Here is a 24592-nt window from a genome sequence, read left to right on the forward strand (position 1 = left end):
CCTTGGGGAGTCCAACTCTTCTGGTTTTCCAGGTATTTCTTAACAACATGGAAAGGCTTCAACCCATCTAATTGAGCAAATAATGCATTAAATTAGGTAATTAAAGGCTTTGGTAGAAACAAAATATCTGGCCTTCCAGGACTAGAGTTGTGAGTTGCTGTTCTATCCTCATCACAGGAGAGACACAGGATTTTCAGGTTTTGTTCCATTTAAGTCCTTAATGACATAATTGACTCCATTCCATAATTTGATTAGGAATAACGTTGAGTTTAAGTCTTCATCTATTGAGGATGTGATCTTGCCTGTTTTAAGGCTATAAGGTTGTGCCTCTGAAGAACCGGGGTTGGTTTCCTCATTAAATGAAAAACAAAATTAATCCAGAAAAAAACAGTTTCTATTTTGAAGATAAGATTGTGCAGTCATTGTTATTGAAAAAAAAATGTGCATAGCTTAATATGAATCATAATATTAAATTATGGATAATATTAACCAAGTGGAAGTTGATCAGTATCACTTTTAAAATGTCTTGAAAGTTTTAAGAGCTTGATCTTCACTGATATCACTGCAGAGTTAATGCGCATGCTGAGAAACCCTATGAGAAATCTACCATCTTGGCTCAAAACACAGGCCTTGGGAGTGGCCTTGAGCCAGGATTGTCACCTGTTAACTCAGAGAACTGGGAGTTAAGGCACAGCTAGTCTGAATGGGTAATTAAAACTCAGATGGAGTGGAATTCCACATGAGGAAAGGGGCTGTTGGGATACTCTCTGTACGAAACTGACCATTACTTCTGGTCAATAAAGAGGGTTGTAAGACCAGCTAAGAAAAAAATCTGTATTTCAAGGTTTCAATCTGTATTTTGGTTCCAGCTAGGAAGGAGAGGTATAGTGAGAGCTCCTGAGAGTGCTCACTTCCAGTGGGTTGGCTAGTTTGCAGGCCTGGGGGACTCAGGGGGTCAGAAATGCTATAGAAAATAGTTTAGGCTATACTGAGGGTATTACAGGAGCTGTACAGACGGGCTGTGTGGCAGTTTACCAGGCTCAATGGGGCTGAAGTGTGCTGCTGAAGAATAGGGTAGGCTCCCTGAACAACAGCTGTCTCGAGGCATTAGGAACTGGAAATGTTGGACCCAACTAGGCAATGCAACAGTGTACTTTCTTCCTGTAGTGGAGGGAGAAGAGTTTAGATGTTACAGGTCCAGTCCAGACCTTCAGCAGACAGCTGGGTGGGAGTTGGTCACAGTGTGAGATGAGAAACCACAGACTGGCTGCTGCTGTCAGGGTCATGGGATTTAGTTACAGAGACATCCTGGTCAAACAGGATCAGCCAGGAAAGTATCTCTTTACCAATAACCACTAAGAACAGAGTTAGGTTTCAGTCTTTACTGGGTGAAATGGATTAATGCTGTCGAATACCCCAATGCCTGGTTAAGTTGGAATGATTTTAGTTAAAATTACAAGTGGCTGTCACAGACTGAATATGATTGTCCTGCTAAAGTAAGATGATTGGAAGTGTTGGTGAGATGATCTAGTCTCTTCTAGAACAAGGTAAAAAGCAAACACAGCCTTCCCTGAGAAGGGAACAATGATTAAGAGCTAGGATCCTGTAAGGAGTCTAAAAGACTTGGGCAGACCACTTAAAACATGAAATGCAAAGGTGACATGTTGGCACTGCCAGTACTTTGGCACTATGGGGCTGTCCGAAAAGCCCTCATCTTAAAAAAGTTTTGTGTAGCAATTGTTTGCAAATAGGTATAAAATCTCTGTGCATTCCTATCTGAATTCATGTACTGTATTGTCTATTCAAGTTATTTCTGTAAAGAAGAATATAGAAAAAAGAACTCTGTGGTTTTCCTGTCTGAGTATGAAGTTATTGCAGAGACAAGAGACTATATGAGGCACTGTGTATACTGGCTGCACAGAAGTATGTGCCGCTGTCTTCAAGTGTTGAATTGGAAATTGTCAAGGAGCCCTTTTGGGTTGTTTCTCTGTTCAGTTTGAACCTTGCTTTGAACTTATCTTCATAGTTTGGTTCCTGCAAGCTGTAACCATATCCAATCATTTCCAGAGCTCCTTTACTTTCCAGTTGCTGGTACCAGTACATATAGTTATAGCTGTTGTCATCATGTTCGCAGTGAATGTCTACTTTCTGTTCTGATCTACTGGACAGGAAAGGAGTCTGTTTAAATGTGATGCCAGCCACAGGACCTGTGGAAACAGAGAGAGGTTGGCAAAAGCCTACAGGTAAGGTTGCCATTATTGTAAATTAGAGAATGAATTTGTAAAAAGGCAATATTAGTCTGTAAACAAATGTTTCTAAACAATGCTATAACCGTTACAATAAAAATGGTATAAATAAGTATCCAAAGTAATTTGCACCCTATCTCTCATTCCTGTCAGAAAACATGTTTGAGATTCTTACGTGGGATGAGACTCAGTAATGCAGCAACTCCACACAGAGCTCTGACCATCTTGCCTCAGTTCTGGAGAGAAATGAAAATGCAGCCCTACTCTAGGCTCATGTTTCCGTAATGGGAAATGATGTTGCAGGTTGTCAAAACCCGTTTTCATCACTTCCACCAACTGTTGGGAGTGTATCTCCACCTGCTGGGTATATTTAGTCTACATAAGGTACTGGGCCATTTAAAACAAAATATAGAATGTTGTGAGTAGTTTGCTGTGGCTGCCTGGTGGTTAGTATGGTACTGCTGCCCTCTGAATCCTTGTGTCTTAGGTTTGATGCTAGACATCTGTGTGGAGTTTGGAAGATGTTCCAGGGTCTGCGTGGGCTTTCTTTGGGTACTCCAATGTCCTTCAACAATTTGAAGACTTGCTGTCCAGCTGAATGGGCATTGCGCATTTGCATTCTACATGCATGTGTGTCTGTGTGCTCTGTGGCAGAGTGACTTCCTGCCCAGGGTATTGTCCTGTATTGGTCTAGATTAGAGTCCAGCTCAGACTCTCATAGCACAAACCATTTACTGAAACTGGAAGGGTGGATTGATATTATACTATATTTGACTATTTTTAATGTTTTACAAATATGACAAAAATTAAAATTTGAGAATTTTAATAATATATGTTTTTTGTATCCATCCCAAGGACACCTCAGACTAACATGGCAAGAAATGTTAGAAATGTGCTATTTTAAGGGTTGTGAATAGAACCCAACACTATATCAACGCCCCAAGTTTAGTGTCTCCAGTGAACAGTGCTGTTCCTCAGATAGTGAGACACTGGGACTCAGAATCTGCAGGTCTCAGCTGTTTCCTGTCAAAGGGTATTGCTGCTGGAAGGAGCCTCCTCTGCTGGTATTTGACTCAGAGCTGAGCCCTCCTGTGTCACTGTGCTCACTGGCTGCACACAGATACACTGCGCTGTCTTCAGACTTCACACTCCCCACTGTCAAAGACCACTTCTTAGCCTCAGAACTGCTCACTTTGTATCCTGATCTGAAATCCTCTTCATAGGTTGGGTTGTTACCCTTTACGTACATGGCAATAAGAACAAGACCTTTGCCTTTCATTTGCCTGTACCAGTACATATATATATGATCGGTATCATTCTGGTAACAGTGCATCTCCACTGAACTGCTGGGATGACTTAACACATTCTGGGGCCACTGGGAAATCAAAGCATCGTTGCAGCCACCTGAAAAAGTAACCATAAAAACAAAAAACATTTTTAATATATGACACCCTATTAAATATAGGTGAAGGTGTTTGCCTTTGTTTTCCAGTACAGTATATGTGCAATATTTCACAATTAAAGCAGGTTGATTCTCACTTTTCCAATTTAATCTATCATTTAGGCTGTTTCATTATTTGCATTTCTCTCAATTATGCAGCCTGATGAAAATTCACCACTCTCTGAAAGAAAATACAACACACTGCTCCTCAATATGGTCTTCAGTGTCACATTGAGGACACGCTCGAATTTCATCTGCTCATTTTTGTAGCGCAGAGATGTGATGTAGAAGGTATACACAGCGTCTTACTCTGACAAATCCACACCACGACGAGAACAAGCCACACAGCAGCAGTCATCCTGTAACAGAGCCAGCAGGTCTGCGCGAGACAGCAGCCGCTCTTCCTCACTAGTGTACCATGAGGCCATGATCATGACATCAGAGAAGAGGCGGGGTTTATTACATGGGTTAAGGGAGTAAATAATGTAAAGTCATCTTACGGTAAATATATGCTCAGATTTAGTGTCATCGATGAGTTGATTCTTGTGAAAGAGAAAATGATCTTAATAGAATACCTATTAGAGCAAGACAAAGTTTGGCTTCCGCCAATCATCTTAGTTAATCACCATTAACTAAGGTTTATATATGAAACTACTGGACTACGGATCTTCCTTTCCCAGTGTTTGTTTCTAGGCATCCCTCCACCAGCTCCATCAACCTCATATTACTTAAAAGTACATAAATATAAGCAACACGGGAAAAATAAGCATGAAAAATCATTGTTAACGGCAACAGGTAAGTGGTTGTTGCTGAAATCATAAGTACTGATGGTTAACTGGCTTTGATCTTAGGATTGTTGTTTTTTTTTCCAAAACTGGATCATTGTATCATACCATTTAACTAACTCCATATCTGAACAATTGTCTCATTATATTCCTCCATGGTTCTGGCACAATGCACCACAGTTAAGTTACACAGAAAAGGCTTTCACGTCATTTTCCTTGAATTTGAAATATTTTAATATACTCATTTTTTGTGCCATTATATATTTAGATACTGTACTGTGAGGAACCTGTGGTTTAGCTATGTGCAGTAGGTAGATATTTGCTGTTGAACCACCTGTGAGGCTGTGGCTCAGCAGGGTTTCTGTAGAGGAAAGAGGTGATCTGCATCACCGTGTTTACTGACTGCACAGAAATACACAGCACTCTCTGCAGCTGTCACAGAAGAAATTTCTAAAGACCCATTGTTTTTTGCATCCCCAATTAATTTGAAGTTTGCTTTGAATTTCTCTTCAGGATAGGCTTGATCAGATATCATATATCCTACCAGCTCCAAAGCTTCTTTGCTTTCTCTTTGCTGGTACCAGAGCATGCGATTATAGTCAATGTTATTCATCTTATTCATGCAGTGGAGTTCAGCAGGGTCAGTAGCTCCAGAGTTCCTATACAGTGCAGGAGGAGACTGCTGGACATTGAGACAGTTTGAAGGATCTGAGAAAAGAGTTAAAGGCATTAATTAGTAAATGAGCAGAATTTGCAGATGTTTATGAGAACTAAATCAAAATAAATTCAAACTTAACTATATTTCACTTCACTCACCTGTGAGCCAGTGCAGTAACACAGTGACCCCAATGAAAACTCTGAGCATGTTGACACTTCAGTGCTGGAGAGAGAAGAGCAGCACAGCAGCCTTGACCTGGGCTGAGAGCTCTGAATGGGAGGGAGACTGGAAGTGACATCACAGTATTGGAGAGACAGTGAACTCATCATAACTGATACTGGAATTCATTAATTCTCTGTATCTCCTTTTTTACATACTGACAGCTATTTTTTATATCTCTTTAGATGAAACTAATGTAACGGTTTACTTCAGCACTTGTACTATAGACTGAAGTAAAACTCTACTGAAGTAGAGTTTCAGAGAGAATTTTTGGCAAACAATTTGAAAAGAGTTGGTCTTTGACGCATCTCCAGTTATGTTGAATTCTCTTATGAATTTATTTAGAGCATCTACTTGAAATAATTGCATATATTTTTGACAATCTACTACCAGTCCAAAGTGATGTTTTAAAAAATAAGTAAATGTGCAAAATCAATAACCCAACACTATCTCAAAGCTCCCAGCTCAGCGTCCCCAGTGAAAAGTGCTGTTCTTCAGCTAGTGAGACTCTGGAACTCAGAATCTGCAGGTCTCTTCAGGACTCAGCTGTTTCCTGTCACACAGAGGGTTTTGCTGCTGGAAGGAGCCTCCTCTGCTGGTATTTGACTCAGAGCTGAGCCCTCCTGTGTCACTGTGCTCACTGGCTGCACACAGATACACTGCGCTGTCTTCAGGCTTCACAATCTCCACTGTCAAAGACCACTTCTTAGCCTCAGAACTGCTCACTTTGTATCCTGATCTGAAATCCTCTTCATAGGTTGGGTTGTTTCCCTTTACATACATGGCGATAAGAACAAGACCTTGGTCTTTCATTTGTCTGTACCAGTACATATTTATAAAGTCTGTGTCATTCTGGTAACAGTGCATCTCCACTGAGCTGCTGGGATGACTTAACACATTCTGGAGCCACTGGGAAATCAGAACACCATCGCAGCTACCTGAAAAAGTAACCATGAAAACAAAAGCATTTTTAATATATGACACTCTATTAAATACAAGTTAAGTTGTTTGTACTTATTCTTTCCTTTGTGGTACACATTTTTAATACTTCACAATTAAAGCAGGATGATTCTCACTTTCACAATTTAATCTATCTTTTAGGCTGTTCCAGTGTTCTCACGTGTCTCAATTGTGCAGCATGATGAAAATTCATCACTCTGTGAAAAAAACTACAACACACTGCTCCTCCACATGGTCTTCAGTGTCAGATTGAGGCCACACTTGAATTCCATCTGTTCTTTTTTGTAGCTCAGATATGTGATGTATAAGGTATATACTGTACAGTATCTTACTCTGACAAATCCACACTACGATGACAACAATCCACACAGCAGCCGTCATCCTGCAACAGAGCCAGCAGGTCTGCGAGAGACAGCAGCCTCTCTTCCTCACTGTTGTACCATGAGGCCATGATCATGACATCAGAGGGGAGGCGGGGTTTATTAAAGCACGATACACCCTGAATGGGATGCCTGACCATCACAGGGCACACACATAAAAAGGCACATACTCACACCAGGGCCAATTTTCGCAGAAGCCAATTAACCAACCAGCATATTTTTGGACTGTGGGAGAAAATCTCAGCACCAAATGAATTAGAACATTCAACTCCACACAAATAGCACATGAGAAATTGAACTCAAGGCCCCAGTGGTGAGAGACAGCTATGCTAACCACTGCACCACCATGCCATCTGGGTGTCAATAATTTAAAGGAATGTAAATTAATATTATTAAATATATTTATTAGAAGGCCTGAGAGTAAGACAAACTATAGCTACCTGCATTAACTAAGTTTTATATACTGTATATAACAATGGACTACGGATCTTCCTTTCTCAGTGTTATTTTCTCTGCATACTTCACCAGCTCCATCAACCTTATATTATTTGAAAGTACTTAAATATGAGCAACACAGGTGAAAAATATGAAAATTCATTATTAAAGGCAGGAGGTAAATAGTTGTTGATGAAATCCTAATATGCATTAAGGGCTTTGAATTTAGGATTGGTACTTCTTAAAAAAAATTTGGGTCATTGTCTCATGGCTTTTACCCAACTCCTTATCCGAACAATTGTCTCAATATATTCTTCTATTGTTCTGGCACAACACACCACAATTAAGTTACATACAGAGGCTTTCATGCCATTTTCCTTGAGTCTGAAAGATTCTGATATTATTTTGTACCCCATTACTATGAGGAACCTGTGGTTTAGCAATGTTCAGTAGATACAATCGTTCCTGTGTAACCACCACCTGTGAGGCTGTGGCTCAACGGGGTTTCTGTAGAGGAAAGAGTTGATCTGCAGCACCGTGTTTACTGACTGCACAGAAATACACAGTGCTTTCTGCAGCTGTTACTGAGGAAATCTCTAAAGAGCCATTGTTTCTTGCATCTCCAGTTAATTTGAAAATTGCTTTAAAATTGCCTTCATGATAGGCTTGATAAGCCATCATATATCCTATCAGCTCCAAAGCTCTTTAGCCTTCTCTTTGGTGGTACCAGAGCATGTGATTGTAGTTAATATAATTAATCTTATTCATGCAGTTGAATTCAGCTGGGTGTGTAGCTGAGAAAAGAGTTTTGAAAACATCAGTTGAACTGAACACAGTGTGCCAATACTTCTATCAGTCCATTTTCTAACCGCTTCATCCAATTTTGGGTTGCAGGGAAGAAGGAGCCAATCCAGGTAAGCAACGGCACAAAGCAGGATACACCGCACTCCAGTGCAGCGCATACAGTACATAAACATTTACTACACACTCACACCAGGGCCAGATGTCCTGGAAGAAAATTCACAACAATTTAAACACAGGGAGAACATAGAAAACTCCATATACATACTGTATATGGCCATATATGGAAAAACATAAATTTAAGATAACATGGAAATATCACTTTTCCTAAATGGACTGAAATTCCTGCCCGAAAACACAGCCATGTGTTCAAAAATTGCCTATGTTTTTCGGGAAACCTTACCCTAACTCATACAGTACCTTATGGTTAGGATTAAGACGTTTCTCAAAGACGTTCCATAATGCTCCTCTGCTCTGAGTGGAAAATAACCTTCACTGAATCAAGATATAAGTGTGAAGCCAGCTCACCAAACCAAACAGAATGCATCAGTAATGGTGAAAGTTTATTTTTGAGACGTTCTGTGTTATGAGAAATTTTATGTTGAATGGTTTTCTCAATGAGCATGGTTTCAGGCTCAACTAGGCTAAGAGTCAGCAATACTAATGGAGAATTGCTTTCCTTTGTGAATATGCCTGTGCATTCAAAGCAAATGCAAGAGTCTGAACACAAGAATCACTATCTTTGAAGCCTTGGCTTTTAGGGCAAGTTGGACATCAGTCCCGTAAGGAATAATGCAGTATACTGAATATGGCCTCATATGGAAGAAAACAATTGTGAAGATAACATTGAAAAAACCTTTTCCTAAATGTAATTCCTGCAGGAAAACACAGCCATGAGGTGAAAAATTGCCTAAGTTTATTTGAAAACCTAACCCTAACCCTAGCTTTGGATTTGACATACAGCATAGGCATACAGTATATACAAGAAAAAAAATGTGCAGAGAACATTAAAATATCACATTTCCTAAATTTCACTTCTGTCCTAAAACACAGCCTCTATTTTTTTTAATAATACTAACCCTAACCCTAGCTAAGGGTTTGGGTAGTTAGGGTTAGGGATCAGATTTTCTTCAATGCAACCTAACACTCATTTAAGAAGAAAATATAACTCAGGACATCAAAATATTAGTCTGAAAAACTAAGCAGCCTTGTCACATCAAATTAAATGTATCAACTGTGGTACAATTTCTTTTCTTGAATGTAAGTATTCTGCTAATGGAAATTTTGTGTGGAATCATACATTCCATGAGCATGGTATAAGCGTTAAATAGGTTAAGAGCCAGGAAAAATAAATGCATTTATTCAATACCAAATGCAACAGATTAAGACATTTAACCACTTTCTTTCAATCTTTAGTTTTTTGGGGATTTTGACAACATCCCCATTTAGGGTAATGCAGTATATAGAGCTACTGTATGTATGCAAGAAAAAAAAAAGGAAAGAGAACATTAAAATATCACAATTCCCAAATTTCTCTTCTTTTTTTAAAAGAAAAATTGATACAAAATCTTCAAGGCAGTACAAAAAATGTACATTCACAAAATAGACATATTCAACCCATCACTTTTGCAAAATACTGATACAACACATACTGTAGGTCAGAAAAAAATATTTAGAAAACCATCTAAATCAGGTTCTTTTGAACACTTGCTTGTAGGGCAATTCAGACACCATTCTTTTTTGGGACAAAGCACTTTATACAGCCATATAGGTCAGAAAAAATGTTTATAAAACAAAGAAGGAACTATATTTCTAGGTATCCTTTCAGCCCTAAAACACAGCCATGCCATCAAAAACTGTCTACGTTGAATGGGAATAAAACCCTAACCCTAGCTTCGGGTTTTGCTAGTTAGGGTTAGGCTCAAATATCTCTCAAAGACAATTTTCTCAATATTCCACTCATTTGACTTGAAAATGTCCTTCTCTGAATCAAAATATTATTCTGAAAAGACAATAGAACACTGCCAAGACCAAACGAGTGTGTCAGGAGTGGTTCAATTAATTATTGAAAGGTATTCTTTCATTGGAAATTTCATTTTGAACAGAGTGCTGAATCAATGTATGTTTAGGCTTAAGTGGCCTAAAAGTCCAAAACAACTAATACATTTTGGCTTTATCTGTTAATATGCCTATTATTTCAAAGCCCATGGCAAGAGATTAAAAGTTAAATCAGGTTCTTTCGAACTGTTGCTTGTAGGGCAGTTCAGACACCATTCTTTTTTGGGACAAAGCACTTTATACAGCCATATAGGTCAGAAAAAAATGTTTAGAAAACATTGAAAGAACTATATTCCTAGGTATACTTTCAGCCCTAAAACACAGCTATGCCATCATAAACTGTCTACATTGAATGGGAATAAAACCCTAACCCTAGCTTCGGGTTTTGCTAGTTAGGGTTATCGCTCAAATATTTCTCAAAGACAATTTTCTCAATATTCCACTCATTTGACTTGAAGTTGTTCTTCTCTGAATCAAAATAATAGTCTGAAAAGACCATACAACACTGCCAAAACCAAAAGAGTGTGTCAGGAATGGTCAACATAATTTTTGAAAGGTATTGTTTCATTGGAAATTTTGTTTTGAACTGAGTGCTGAAAAAATGTACGCTTAGGTTTCAGTGGCCTAAAAGTCCAAAACAACTAATACATTTTGGCTTTATCTGTTAATATGGCTGTGATTTCAAAGCCCATGGTAAGAGATTAAAACTTCAATCAGGTTCTTTCGAACTGTTGCTTGTAGGGCAGTTCAGACACCATTCTTTTTTGGGACAAAGCACTTTATACAGCCATATAGGTCAGAAAAAAATGTTTAGAAAACATTGAAAGAACTATATTCCAACTGTAGGTATCCTTTCAGCCCTAAAACACAGCTATGCCATCAAAAACTGTCTACATTGAATGGGAATAAAACACTAACCCTAGCTTCGGGTTTTGCTAGTTAGGGTTAGGGCTCAAATATTTCTCAAAGACAATTTTCTCAATATTCCACTCATTTGACTTGAAAATGTCCTACTCTGAATCAAAATATTATTCTGATAAGACAATAGAAGAGTGCCAAGACCAAATGAGTGTGTCAGGAGTGGTCCAATTAATTATTGAAAGGTATTCTTTTATTGGAAATTTCATTTTGAACAGAGTGCTGAATCAATGTATGTTTAGGCTTAAGTGGTCTAAAAGTCCAAAACAACTAATACATTTTGGCTTCATCTGTTAAAATGCCTATTATTTCAAAGCCCATGGCAAGAGATTAAAAGTTAAATCAGGTTCTTTCGAACTGTTGCTTGTAGGGTAGTTCAGACACCATTCCTTTTTGGGGCAAAGCACTGTATACAGCTATATAGGTCAGAAAAAAATGTTTAGAAAACATAGAAGGAACTATATTCCTAGGTATCCTTTCAGCCCTAAAACACAGCTATGCCATCAAAAACTGTCTACATTGAATGGGAATAAAACCCTAACCCTAGCTTCGGGTTTTGCTAGTTAGGGTTATCGCTCAAATATTTCTCAAAGACAATTTTCTCAATATTCCACTCATTTGACTTGAAGTTGTTCTTCTCTGAATCAAAATAATAGTCTGAAAAGACCATACAACACTGCCAAAACCAAAAGAGTGTGTCAGGAATGGTCAACATAATTTTTGAAAGGTATTGTTTCATTGGAAATTTTGTTTTGAACAGAGTGCTGAAAAAATGTACGCTTAGGTTTCAGTGGCCTAAAAGTCCAAAACAACTTATACATTTTGGCTTTATCTGTTAATATGGCTGTGATTTCAAAGCCCATGGTAAGAGATTAAAACTTCAATCAGGTTCTTTCGAACTGTTGCTTGTAGGGCAGTTCAGACACCATTCTTTTTTGGGACAAAGCACTTTATACAGCCATATAGGTCAGAAAAAAATGTTTAGAAAACATTGAAAGAACTATATTCCTAGGTATCCTTTCAGCCCTAAAACACAGCCATGCCATCAAAAACTGCCTACATTGAATGGGAATAAAACCCTAACCCTAGCTTCGGGTTTTGCTAGTTAGGGTTATCGCTCAAATATTTCTCAAAGACAATTTTCTCAATATTCCACTCATTTGACTTGAAGTTGTTCTTCTCTGAATCAAAATAATAGTCTGAAAAGACCATACAACACTGCCAAAACCAAAAGAGTGTGTCAGGAATGGTCAACATAATTTTTGAAAGGTATTGTTTCATTGGAAATTTTGTTTTGAACAGAGTGCTGAAAAAATGTACGCTTAGGTTTCAGTGGCCTAAAAGTCCAAAACAACTTATACATTTTGGCTTTATCTGTTAATATGGCTGTGATTTCAAAGCCCATGGTAAGAGATTAAAACTTCAATCAGGTTCTTTCGAACTGTTGCTTGTAGGGCAGTTCAGACACCATTCTTTTTTGGGACAAAGCACTTTATACAGCCATATAGGTCAGAAAAAAATGTTTAGAAAACATTGAAAGAACTATATTCCAACTGTAGGTATCCTTTCAGCCCTAAAACAAAGCTATGCCATCAAAAACTGTCTACATTGAATGGGAATAAAACACTAACCCTAGCTTCGGGTTTTGCTAGTTAGGGTTAGGGCTCAAATATTTCTCAAAGACAATTTTCTCAATATTCCACTCATTTGACTTGAAAATGTCCTACTCTGAATCAAAATATTATTCTGATAAGACAATAGAAGAGTGCCAAGACCAAATGAGTGTGTCAGGAGTGGTCCAATTAATTATTGAAAGGTATTCTTTTATTGGAAATTTCATTTTGAACAGAGTGCTGAATCAATGTATGTTTAGGCTTAAGTGGTCTAAAAGTCCAAAACAACTAATACATTTTGGCTTTATCTGTTAAAATGCCTATTATTTCAAAGCCCATGGCAAGAGATTAAAAGTTAAATCAGGTTCTTTCGAACTGTTGCTTGTAGGGCAGTTCAGACACCATTCTTTTTTGGGACAAAGCACTTTATACAGCCATATAGGTCAGAAAAAAATGTTTAGAAAACATTGAAAGAACTATATTCCTAGGTATCCTTTCAGCCCTAAAACAAAGCTATGCCATCAAAAACTGTCTACATTGAATGGGAATAAAACCCTAACCCTAGCTTCGGGTTTTGCTAGTTAGGGTTAGCGCTCAAATATTTCTCAAATACAATTTTCTCAATATTCCACTCATTTGACTTGAAGTTGTTCGTCTCTGAATCAAAATAATAGTCTGAAAAAACCATACAACACTGCCAAAACCAAAAGAGTGTGTCAGGAATGGTCAACTTAATTTTTGAAAGGTATTCTTTCATTGGAAATTTTCTGTTGAATGGAGTGTTGAATCAATGTATGTTTAGGCTTAAGTGGCCTAAAAGTCCAAAACAACTAATACATTTTGGCTTTATCTGTTAATATGGCTGTGATTTCAAAGCCCATGGCAAGAGATTAAAACTTCAATCAGGTTCTTTCGAACTGTTGCTTGTAGGGTAGTTCAGACACCATTCCTTTTTGGGGCAAAGCACTGTATACAGCTATATAGGTCAGAAAAAAATGTTTAGAAAACATAGAAGGAACTATATTCCTAGGTATCCTTTCAGCCCTAAAACACAGCTATGCCATCAAAAACTGTCTACATTGAATGGGAATAAAACCCTAACCCTAGCTTCGGGTTTTGCTAGTTAGGGTTAGGGCTCAAATATTTCTCAAAGACAATTTTCTCAATATTCCACTCATTTGACTTGAAAATGTCCTTCTCTGAATCAATATATTATTCTGAAAAGACAAAAGAACACTGCCAAGACCAAAAGAGTGTGTCAGGAGTGGTCCAATTAATTATTGAAAGGTATTCTTTCATTGGAAATTTTCTGTTGAATGGAGTGTTGAATTAATGTACGCTTAGGTTTCAGTGGCCTAAAAGTCCAAAACAACTAATACATTTTGGCTTTATCTTTTAATATGGCTGTGATTTCAAAGCCCAGGGCAAGAGATTAAAAGTTAAATCAAGTTCTTTCAAACTGTTGCTTGTAGGGTAGTTCAGACACCATTCCTTTTTGGGGAAAAGCACTGTATACAGCCATATAGGTCAGAAAAAAATGTTTAGAACACAAAGAAAGAACTATATTCCTAGGTATCCTTTCAGCCCTAAAACACAGCCATGCCATCAAAAACTGTCTACTTTGAATGGGAATAAAACCCTAACCCTAGCTTCGGGTTTTGCTAGTTAGAGTTAGGGCTCAAATATTTCTCAAAGACAATTTTCTCAATATTCCACTCATTTGACTTGAAATTGTTTTTATCTGAATCGAAATATTATTCTGAAAAGACCATACAACACTGCCAAAACCAAAAGAGTGTGTCAGGAATGGTCAACTTAATTTTTGAAAGGTATTCTTTCATTGGAAATTTTCTGTTGAACGGAGTGTTGAATCAATGTACGTTTAGGCTTAAGTGGCCTAAAAGTCCAAAACAACTAATACATTTTGGCTTTATCTGTTAATATGGCTGTGATTTCAAAGCCCAGGGCAAGAGATTATAAATTAAATCAGGTTCTTTCGAACTGTAACTTGTAGAGTAGTTCAGACACCATTCCTTTTTGGGGCAAAGCACTGTATACAGCCATAGAGGTCAGAAAGAAATGTTAAGAAAACATAGAAAGAACTATATTCCTAGGTATCCTTTCAGCCCTAAAACACAGCCATGCCATCAAAAACTGTCTACGTTGAATGGGAATAAAACCCTAACTCTAGCATCGGGTTTTGCTAGTTAGGGTTAGGGCTCAAATATCTCTCAAAGACAATTTTCTCAATATTCCACTCATTTGACTTGAAAATGTTTTTATCTGAATCGAAATATTATTCTTAAAAGACCATACAACACTGCCAAAACCAAAAGAGTGTGTCAGGAATGGTCAACTTAATTTTTGAAAGGTATTCTTTCATTGGAAATTTTCTGTTGAATGGAGTGTTGAATTAATGTACGCTTAGGTTTCAGTGACCTAAAAGTCCAAAACAACTTATACATTTTGGCTTTATCTGTTAATATGCCTATGATTCCAAAGCCCTTGGCAAGAGATTAAAAGTTAAATCAGGTTCTCTCAAACTGTTACTTGTAGGGTAGTTCAGACACCATTCCTTTTTGGGGAAAAGCACTGTATACAGCCATATAGGTCAGAAAAAAATGTTTAGAACACAAAGAAAGAACTATATTCCTAGGTATCCTTTCAGCCCTAAAACACAACCATGCCATCAAAAACTGTCTACATTGAATGGGAATAAAACCCTAACCCTAGCTTCGGGTTTTGCTAGTTAGGGTTAGGGCTCAAATATTTCTCAAAGACAATTTTCTCAATATTCCACTCATTTGACTTGAAATTGTTTTTATCTGAATCGAAATATTATTCTGAAAAGACCATATAACACTGCCAAAACCAAAAGAGTGTGTCAGGAATGGTCAACTTAATTTTTGAAAGGTATTCTTTCATTGGAAATTTTCTGTTGAACGGAGTGTTGAATCAATGAACGTTTAGGCTTAAGTGGCCTAAAATTCCAAAACAACTAATACATTTTGGCTTTATCTGTTAATATGGCTGTGATTTCAAAGCCCAGGGCAAGAGATTATAAGTTAAATCAGGTTCTTTCGAACTGTAACTTGTAGAGTAGTTAAGACACCATTCCTTTTTGGGGCAAAGCACTGTATACAGCCATAGAGGTCAGAAAAAAATGTTTAGAAAACATAGAAAGAACTATATTCCTAGGTATTTTTTCAGCCCTAAAACACAGCCATGCTATCAAAAATTGTCTACATTGAATGGGAATAAAACCCCAACCCTAGCTTAGGGTTTTGCTAGATAGGGTTAGGGCTCAAATATCTCTCAAAGACAATTTTCTCACTATTCCGCTCATTTGACTTGAAAATGTCCTTCTCTGAATCGAAATATTTTTCTAAAAAGACAGTACAACACTGCCAAAACCAAAAGAGTGTGTCAGGAATGGTCAACTTAATTTTTGAAAGGTATTCTTTCATTGGAAATTTTCTGTTGAATGGAGTGTTGAATTAATGTACGCTTATGTTTCAGTGGCCTAAAAGTCCAAAACAACTTATACATTTTGGCTCTATCTGTTTATATGGCTGTGATTTCAAAGCCCATGGTAAGAGATTAAAACTTCAATCAGGTTCTTTCGAACTGTTGCTTGTAGGGTAGTTGAGACACCATTCTTTTTTGGGAAAAAACACTTTATACAGCCATATAGGTCAGAAAAAAATGTTTAGAAAACATTGAAAGTACTATATTCCAACTGTAGGTATCCTTTTAGCCCTAAAACACAGCTATGCCATCAAAAACTGTGTACATTGAATGGGAATAAAACCCTAACCCTAGCTTCGGGTTTTGCTAGTTAGGGTTAGGGCTCAAATATTTCTCAAAGACAATTTTCTCAATATTCCACTCATTTGACTTGAAAATGTCCTACTCTGAATCAAAATATTATTCTGATAAGACAATAGAAAAGTGCCAAGACCAAATGAGTGTGTCAGGAGTGGTCCAATTAATTATTGAAAGGTATTCTTTTATTGGAAATTTCATTTTGAACAGAGTGCTGAATCAATGTATGTTTAGGCTTAAGTGGTCTAAAAGTCCAAAACAACTAATACATTTTGGCTTTATCTGTTAATATGCCTATTATTTCAAAGCCCATGGCAAGAGATTAAAAGTTAAATCAGGTTCTTTCGAACTGTTGCTTGTAGGGCAGTTCAGACACCATTCTTTTTTGGGACAAAGCACTTTATACAGCCATATAGGTCAGAAAAAAATGTTTAGAAAACATTGAAAGAACTATATTCCTAGGTATCCTTTCAGCCCTAAAACACAGCTATGCCATCAAAAACTGTCTACATTGAATGGGAATAAAACCCTAACCCTAGCTTCGGGTTTTGCTAGTTAGGGTTAGCGCTCAAATATTTCTCAAATACAATTTTCTCAATATTCCACTCATTTGACTTGAAGTTGTTCGTCTCTGAATCAAAATAATAGTCTGAAAAAACCATACAACACTGCCAAAACCAAAAGAGTGTGTCAGGAATGGTCAACATAATTTTTGAAAGGTATTGTTTCATTGGAAATTTTGTTTTGAACAGAGTGCTGAAAAAATGTACGCTTAGGTTTCAGTGGCCTAAAAGTCCAAAACAACTTATACATTTTGGCTTTATCTGTTAATATGGCTGTGATTTCAAAGCCCATGGTAAGAGATTAAAACTTCAATCAGGTTCTTTCGAACTGTTGCTTGTAGGGCAGTTCAGACACCATTCTTTTTTGGGACAAAGCACTTTATACAGCCATATAGGTCAGAAAAAAATGTTTAGAAAACATTGAAAGAACTATATTCCTAGGTATCCTTTCAGCCCTAAAACACAGCCATGCCATCAAAAACTGCCTACATTGAATGGGAATAAAACCCTAACCCTAGCTTCGGGTTTTGCTAGTAAGGTTATCGCTCAAATATTTCTCAAAGACAATTTTCTCAATATTCCACTCATTTGACTTGAAGTTGTTCTTCTCTGAATCAAAATAATAGTCTGAAAAGACCATACAACACTGACAAAACCAAAAGAGTGTGTCAGGAATGGTCAACATAATTTTTGAAAGGTATTGTTTCATTGGAAATTTTGTTTTGAACAGAGTGCTGAAAAAATGTATGTTTAGGCTTAAGTGGCCAAAAAGTCCAAAACAACTTAGACATTTTGGCTTTATCTGTTAATATGCCCATGATTTCAAAGCCCTTGGCAAGAGTTTAAAACATCAATCAGGTTATTTTGAACTGTTGCTTGTACGGCAGTTCAGACACCATTCTTTTTTGGGACAAAGCACTTTATACAGCCATATAGGTCAGAAAAAAATGTTTAGAAAACATAGAAAGAACTATATTCCTAGGTATCCTTTCAGCCCTAAAACACAGCCATGCCATCAAAAACTGTCTACATTGAATGGGAATAAAACCCTAACCCTAGCTTCGGGTTTTGCTAGTTAGGGTTAGGGCTCAAATATTTCTCAAAGACAATTTTCTCAATATTCCACTCATTTGACTTGAAATTGTTCTTCTCTGAATCGAAATATTAGTCTGAAAAGACCATTCAACACTGCCAAAATCAAAAGAGTGTGTCAGGAATGGTCAACTTAATTTTTGAAAGGTATTCTTTCATTGGAGATTTTCTGTTGAATGGAGTGTTGAATTAATGTACGCTTAGGTTTCAGTGGCCTAAAAGTCCAAAACAACTTATACATTTTGGCTTTATCTGTTAATATGGTTGTGATTTCAAAGCCCAGGGCAAGAGATTAAAAGTTAAATCAGGTTCTTTCGAACTGTTGCTTGTAGGGTAGTTCAGACACCATTCCTTTTTGGGGAAAAGCACTGTATACAGCCATATAGGTCAGAAAAAAATGTTTAGAAAACATAGAAAGAACTATATTCCTAGGTATCCTTTCAGCCATGAAACACAGCCATGCCTTCAAAAACTGTCTACGTTGAATGGGAATAAAGCCTTAACCCTAGCTTCGGGTTTTGCTAGTTAGGTTTAGGGCTCAAATATCTCTCAAAGACAATTTTCTCAATATTCCGCTCATTTGACTTGAAAATGTCCTTCTCTGAATCAAAATATTATTCTGAAAAGACAATACAACACTGCCAAGACCAAACGAGTGTGTCAGGAGTGGTCCAATTAATTATTGAAAGGTATTCTTTCATTGAAAATTTTGTTTTGAACAGAGTGCTGAATCAATGTATGTTTAGGCTTAAGTGGCCTAAAAGTCCAAAACAACTAATACATTTTGGCTTTATCTGTTAATATGCCTATGATTTCAAAGCCCTTGGCAAGAGTTTAAAGCTTCAATCAGGTTCTTTGGAACTGTTACTTGTAGGGCAGTTCAGACACTATTCTTTTTTGGGACAAAGCACTGTATACAGCCATATAGGTCAGAAAAAAATGTTTAGAAAACATAGAAAGAACTATATTCCTAGATATCCTTTCAGCCCTAAAACACAGCCATGTCATCAAAAGCTGTCTACGTTGAATGGGAATAAAGCCTTAAACCTAGCTTCGGGTTTTGCTAGTTAGGGTTAGGGCTCAAATATCTCTCAAAGACAAATTTCTCAATATTCCGCTCATTTGACTTGAAAATGTCCTTCTCTGAATCGAAATATTATTCTGAAAAGACAATACAACACTACCAAGACCAAACGAATGTGTCAGGAGTGGTCCAATTAATTATTGAAAGGTATTCTTTCATTGGAAATTTTGTTTTGAACAGAGTGCTGAATCAATGTACGCTTAGGTTTCAGTGGCCTAAAATTCCAAAATAACTTAAACATTTTGGCTTTATCTTTTAATATGGCTGTGATTTCAAAGCCCAGGGCAAGAGATTAAAAGTTAAATCAGGTTCTTTCAAACTGTTGCTTGTAGGGTAGTTCAGACACCATTCCTTTTTGGGGAAAAGCACTGTATACAGCCATATAGGTCAGAAAAAAATGTTTAGAAAACATAGAAAGAACTATATTCCTAGGTATCCTTTCAGCCATAAAACACAGCCATGCCTTCAAAAACTGTCTACGTTGAATGGGAATAAAGCCCTAACCCTAGCTTCGGGTTTTGCTAGTTAGGGTTAGGGCTCAAATATTTCTCAAAGACAATTTTCTCAATATTCCACTCATTTGACTTGAAGTTGTTCGTCTCTGAATCAAAATAATAGTCTGAAAAAACCATACAACACTGCCAAAACCAAAAGAGTGTGAGAAGAATGGTCAACTTAATTTTTGAAAGGTATTCTTTCATTGGAAATTTTCTGTTGAATGGAGTGTTGAATCAATGTATGTTTAGGCTTAAGTGGCCTAAAAGTCCAAAACAACTTAGACATTTTGGCTTTATCTGTTAATATGCCCATGATTTCAAAGCCCTTGGCAAGAGTTTAAAACTTCAATCAGGTTATTTTGAACTGTTGCTTGTACGGCAGTTCAGACACCATTCTTTTTTGGGACAAAGCACTTTATACAGCCATATAGGTCAGAAAAAAATGTTTAGAAAACATAGAAAGAACTATATTCCTAGGTATCCTTTCAGCCCTAAAACACAGCCATGCCATCAAAAACTGTCTACATTGAATGGGAATAAAACCCTAACCCTAGCTTCGGGTTTTGCTAGTTAGGGTTAGGGCTCAAATATTTCTCAAAGACAATTTTCTCAATATTCCACTCATTTGACTTGAAAATGTTCTTCTATGAATCGAGATATTATTCTGAAAAGACAATACAACACTGCCAAGACCAAACGAGTGTGTCAGGAATGGTCAACTTAATTTTTGAAAGGTATTCTTTCATTGGAAATTTTCTGTTGAATGGAGTGTTGAATTAATGTACGCTTAGGTTTCAGTGGCCTAAAAGTCCAAAACAACTTATACATTTTGGCTTTATCTGTTAATATGGCTGTGATTTCAAAGCCCAGGGCAAGAGATTATAAGTTAAATCAGGTTCTTTCACACTGTTGCTTGTAGGGTAGTTCAGACACCATTCCTTTTTGGGGAAAAGCACTGTATACAGCCATATAGGTCAGAAAAAAATGTTTAGAACACATAGAAAGAATTATATTCCTAGGTATCCTTTCAGCCCTAAAACACAGCCATGCCATCAAAAACTGCCTACATTGAATGGGAATAAAACTCTAACCCTAGCTTCGGGTTTTGCTAGTTAGGGTTAGGGCTCAAATATTTCTCAAAGACAAATTTCTCAATATTCCACTCATTTGACTTGAAATTGTTTTTATCTGAATCGAAATATTATTCTGAAAAGACCATACAACACTGCCAAAACCAAAAGAGTGTTTCAGGAATAGTCAACTTAATTTTTGAACGGTATTCTTTCATTGGAAATTTTCTGTTGAATGGAGTGTTGAATTAATGTACGCTTAGGTTTCAGTGACCTAAAAGTCCAAAACAACTTATACATTTTGGCTTTATCTGTTAATATGGTTGTGATTTCAAAGCCCAGGGCAAGAGCTTAAAACTTCATTCAGGTTCTTTCGAACTGTTGCTTGTAGGGCAGTTCAGACGCCATTCTTTTTTGGACAAAGCACTGTATACAGCCATATAGGTCAGAAAAAAATGTTTAGAAAACATTGAAAGAACTATATTCCTAGGTATCCTTTCAGCCCTAAAACACAGCTATGCCATCAAAAACTGTCTACATTGAATGGGAATAAAACCCTAACCCTAGCTTCGGGTTTTGCTAGTTAGGGTTAGCGCTCAAATATTTCTCAAATACAATTTTCTCAATATTCCACTCATTTGACTTGAAGTTGTTCGTCTCTGAATCAAAATAATAGTCTGAAAAAACCATACAACACTGCCAAAACCAAAAGAGTGTGTCAGGAATGGTCAACATAATTTTTGAAAGGTATTGTTTCATTGGAAATTTTGTTTTGAACAGAGTGCTGAAAAAATGTACGCTTAGGTTTCAGTGGCCTAAAAGTCCAAAACAACTTATACATTTTGGCTTTATCTGTTAATATGGCTGTGATTTCAAAGCCCATGGTAAGAGATTAAAACTTCAATCAGGTTCTTTCGAACTGTTGCTTGTAGGGCAGTTCAGACACCATTCTTTTTTGGGACAAAGCACTTTATACAGCCATATAGGTCAGAAAAAAATGTTTAGAAAACATTGAAAGAACTATATTCCTAGGTATCCATTCAGCCCTAAAACACAGCCATGCCATCAAAAACTGCCTACATTGAATGGGAATAAAACCCTAACCCTAGCTTCGGGTTTTGCTAGTTAGGGTTATCGCTCAAATATTTCTCAAAGACAATTTTCTCAATATTCCACTCATTTGACTTGAAGTTGTTCTTCTCTGAATCAAAATAATAGTCTGAAAAGACCATACAACACTGCCAAAACCAAAAGAGTGTGTCAGGAATGGTCAACATAATTTTTGAAAGGTATTGTTTCATTGGAAATTTTGTTTTGAACAGAGTGCTGAAAAAATGTATGTTTAGGCTTAAGTGGCCTAAAAGTCCAAAACAACTTAGACATTTTGGCTTTATCTGTTAATATGCCCATGATTTCAAAGCCCTTGGCAAGAGTTTAAAACTTCAATCAGGTTATTTTGAACTGTTGCTTGTACGGCAGTTCAGACACCATTCTTTTTTGGGACAAAGCACTTTATATAGCCATATAGGTCAGAAAAAAATGGTTAGAAAACATAGAAAGAACTATATTCCTGGGTATCCTTTCAGCCCTAAAACACAGCCATGCCATCAAAAACTGTCTACATTGAATGGGAATAAAACCCTAACCCTAGCTTCGGGTTTTGCTAGTTAGGGTTAGGGCTCAAATATTTCTCAAAGACAATTTTCTCAATATTCCACTCATTTGACTTGAAATTGTTCTTCTCTGAATCGAAATATTAGTCTGAAAAGACCATTCAACACTGCCAAAATCAAAAGAGTGTGTCAGGAATGGTCAACTTAATTTTTGAAAGGTATTCTTTCATTGGAGATTTTCTGTTGAATGGAGTGTTGAATTAATGTACGCTTAGGTTTCAGTGGCCTAAAAGTCCAAAACAACTTATACATTTTGGCTTTATCTGTTAATATGGCTGTGATTTCAAAGCCCAGGGCAAGAGATTATAAGTTAAATCAGGTTCTTTCACACTGTTGCTTGTAGGGTAGTTCAGACACCATTCCTTTTTGGGGAAAAGCACTGTATACAGCCATATAGGTCAGAAAAAAATGTTTAGAACACATAGAAAGAATTATATTCCTAGGTATCCTTTCAGCCCTAAAACACAGCCATGCCATCAAAAACTGCCTACATTGAATGGGAATAAAACTCTAACCCTAGCTTCGGGTTTTGCTAGTTAGGGTTAGGGCTCAAATATTTCTCAAAGACAAATTTCTCAATATTCCACTCATTTGACTTGAAATTGTTTTTATCTGAATCGAAATATTATTCTGAAAAGACCATACAACACTGCCAAAACCAAAAGAGTGTTTCAGGAATAGTCAACTTAATTTTTGAACGGTATTCTTTCATTGGAAATTTTCTGTTGAATGGAGTGTTGAATTAATGTACGCTTAGGTTTCAGTGACCTAAAAGTCCAAAACAACTTATACATTTTGGCTTTATCTGTTAATATGGTTGTGATTTCAAAGCCCAGGGCAAGAGCTTAAAACTTCATTCAGGTTCTTTCGAACTGTTGCTTGTAGGGCAGTTCAGACGCCATTCTTTTTTGGACAAAGCACTGTATACAGCCATATAGGTCAGAAAAAAATGTTTAGAAAACATTGAAAGAACTATATTCCTAGGTATCCTTTCAGCCCTAAAACACAGCTATGCCATCAAAAACTGTCTACATTGAATGGGAATAAAACCCTAACCCTAGCTTCGGGTTTTGCTAGTTAGGGTTAGCGCTCAAATATTTCTCAAATACAATTTTCTCAATATTCCACTCATTTGACTTGAAGTTGTTCGTCTCTGAATCAAAATAATAGTCTGAAAAAACCATACAACACTGCCAAAACCAAAAGAGTGTGTCAGGAATGGTCAACATAATTTTTGAAAGGTATTGTTTCATTGGAAATTTTGTTTTGAACAGAGTGCTGAAAAAATGTACGCTTAGGTTTCAGTGGCCTAAAAGTCCAAAACAACTTATACATTTTGGCTTTATCTGTTAATATGGCTGTGATTTCAAAGCCCATGGTAAGAGATTAAAACTTCAATCAGGTTCTTTCGAACTGTTGCTTGTAGGGCAGTTCAGACACCATTCTTTTTTGGGACAAAGCACTTTATACAGCCATATAGGTCAGAAAAAAATGTTTAGAAAACATTGAAAGAACTATATTCCTAGGTATCCATTCAGCCCTAAAACACAGCCATGCCATCAAAAACTGCCTACATTGAATGGGAATAAAACCCTAACCCTAGCTTCGGGTTTTGCTAGTTAGGGTTATCGCTCAAATATTTCTCAAAGACAATTTTCTCAATATTCCACTCATTTGACTTGAAGTTGTTCTTCTCTGAATCAAAATAATAGTCTGAAAAGACCATACAACACTGCCAAAACCAAAAGAGTGTGTCAGGAATGGTCAACATAATTTTTGAAAGGTATTGTTTCATTGGAAATTTTGTTTTGAACAGAGTGCTGAAAAAATGTATGTTTAGGCTTAAGTGGCCTAAAAGTCCAAAACAACTTAGACATTTTGGCTTTATCTGTTAATATGCCCATGATTTCAAAGCCCTTGGCAAGAGTTTAAAACTTCAATCAGGTTATTTTGAACTGTTGCTTGTACGGCAGTTCAGACACCATTCTTTTTTGGGACAAAGCACTTTATACAGCCATATAGGTCAGAAAAAAATGGTTAGAAAACATAGAAAGAACTATATTCCTGGGTATCCTTTCAGCCCTAAAACACAGCCATGCCATCAAAAACTGTCTACATTGAATGGGAATAAAACCCTAACCCTAGCTTCGGGTTTTGCTAGTTAGGGTTAGGGCTCAAATATTTCTCAAAGACAATTTTCTCAATATTCCACTCATTTGACTTGAAATTGTTCTTCTCTGAATCGAAATATTAGTCTGAAAAGACCATTCAACA

At 36.9% G+C, this 24592-nt stretch overlaps 1 protein-coding gene across 11 annotated transcripts in view; it reads right to left on the reverse strand.

The window, feature by feature from the left end:
* Nucleotides 1-24592, reverse strand: part of LOC148653551 (T-cell receptor beta-2 chain C region) — a 219471-nt gene that overhangs the window by 42976 nt on the left and 151903 nt on the right. For 2 of the 11 annotated variants that reach the window (XM_088648703.1, XM_088648705.1), the window contains exons 1-2: nt 5289-5352; nt 4876-5180 (exon numbers count right to left, since the gene is read on the reverse strand). The exons of 7 other annotated variants lie outside the window; for them this stretch is intronic. In XM_088648703.1, coding sequence (XP_088504829.1) covers nt 4876-5180; nt 5289-5337 — 354 coding nt within the window. In that variant the 5' untranslated portion in view covers nt 5338-5352. Of the gene's footprint in view, nt 1-4871; nt 5181-5288; nt 5353-24592 lie in introns of those variants that run through there. 2 more of the 11 variants (XM_088648706.1, XM_088648707.1) reach the window with 1 other exon arrangement.

The sequence above is a fragment of the Lepisosteus platostomus genome, chromosome 10, assembly GCF_059453375.1.
Source record: "Lepisosteus platostomus isolate fLepPlt1 chromosome 10, fLepPlt1.hap1, whole genome shotgun sequence".
In the NCBI taxonomy this organism is placed as follows: domain Eukaryota; kingdom Metazoa; phylum Chordata; class Actinopteri; order Semionotiformes; family Lepisosteidae; genus Lepisosteus; species Lepisosteus platostomus.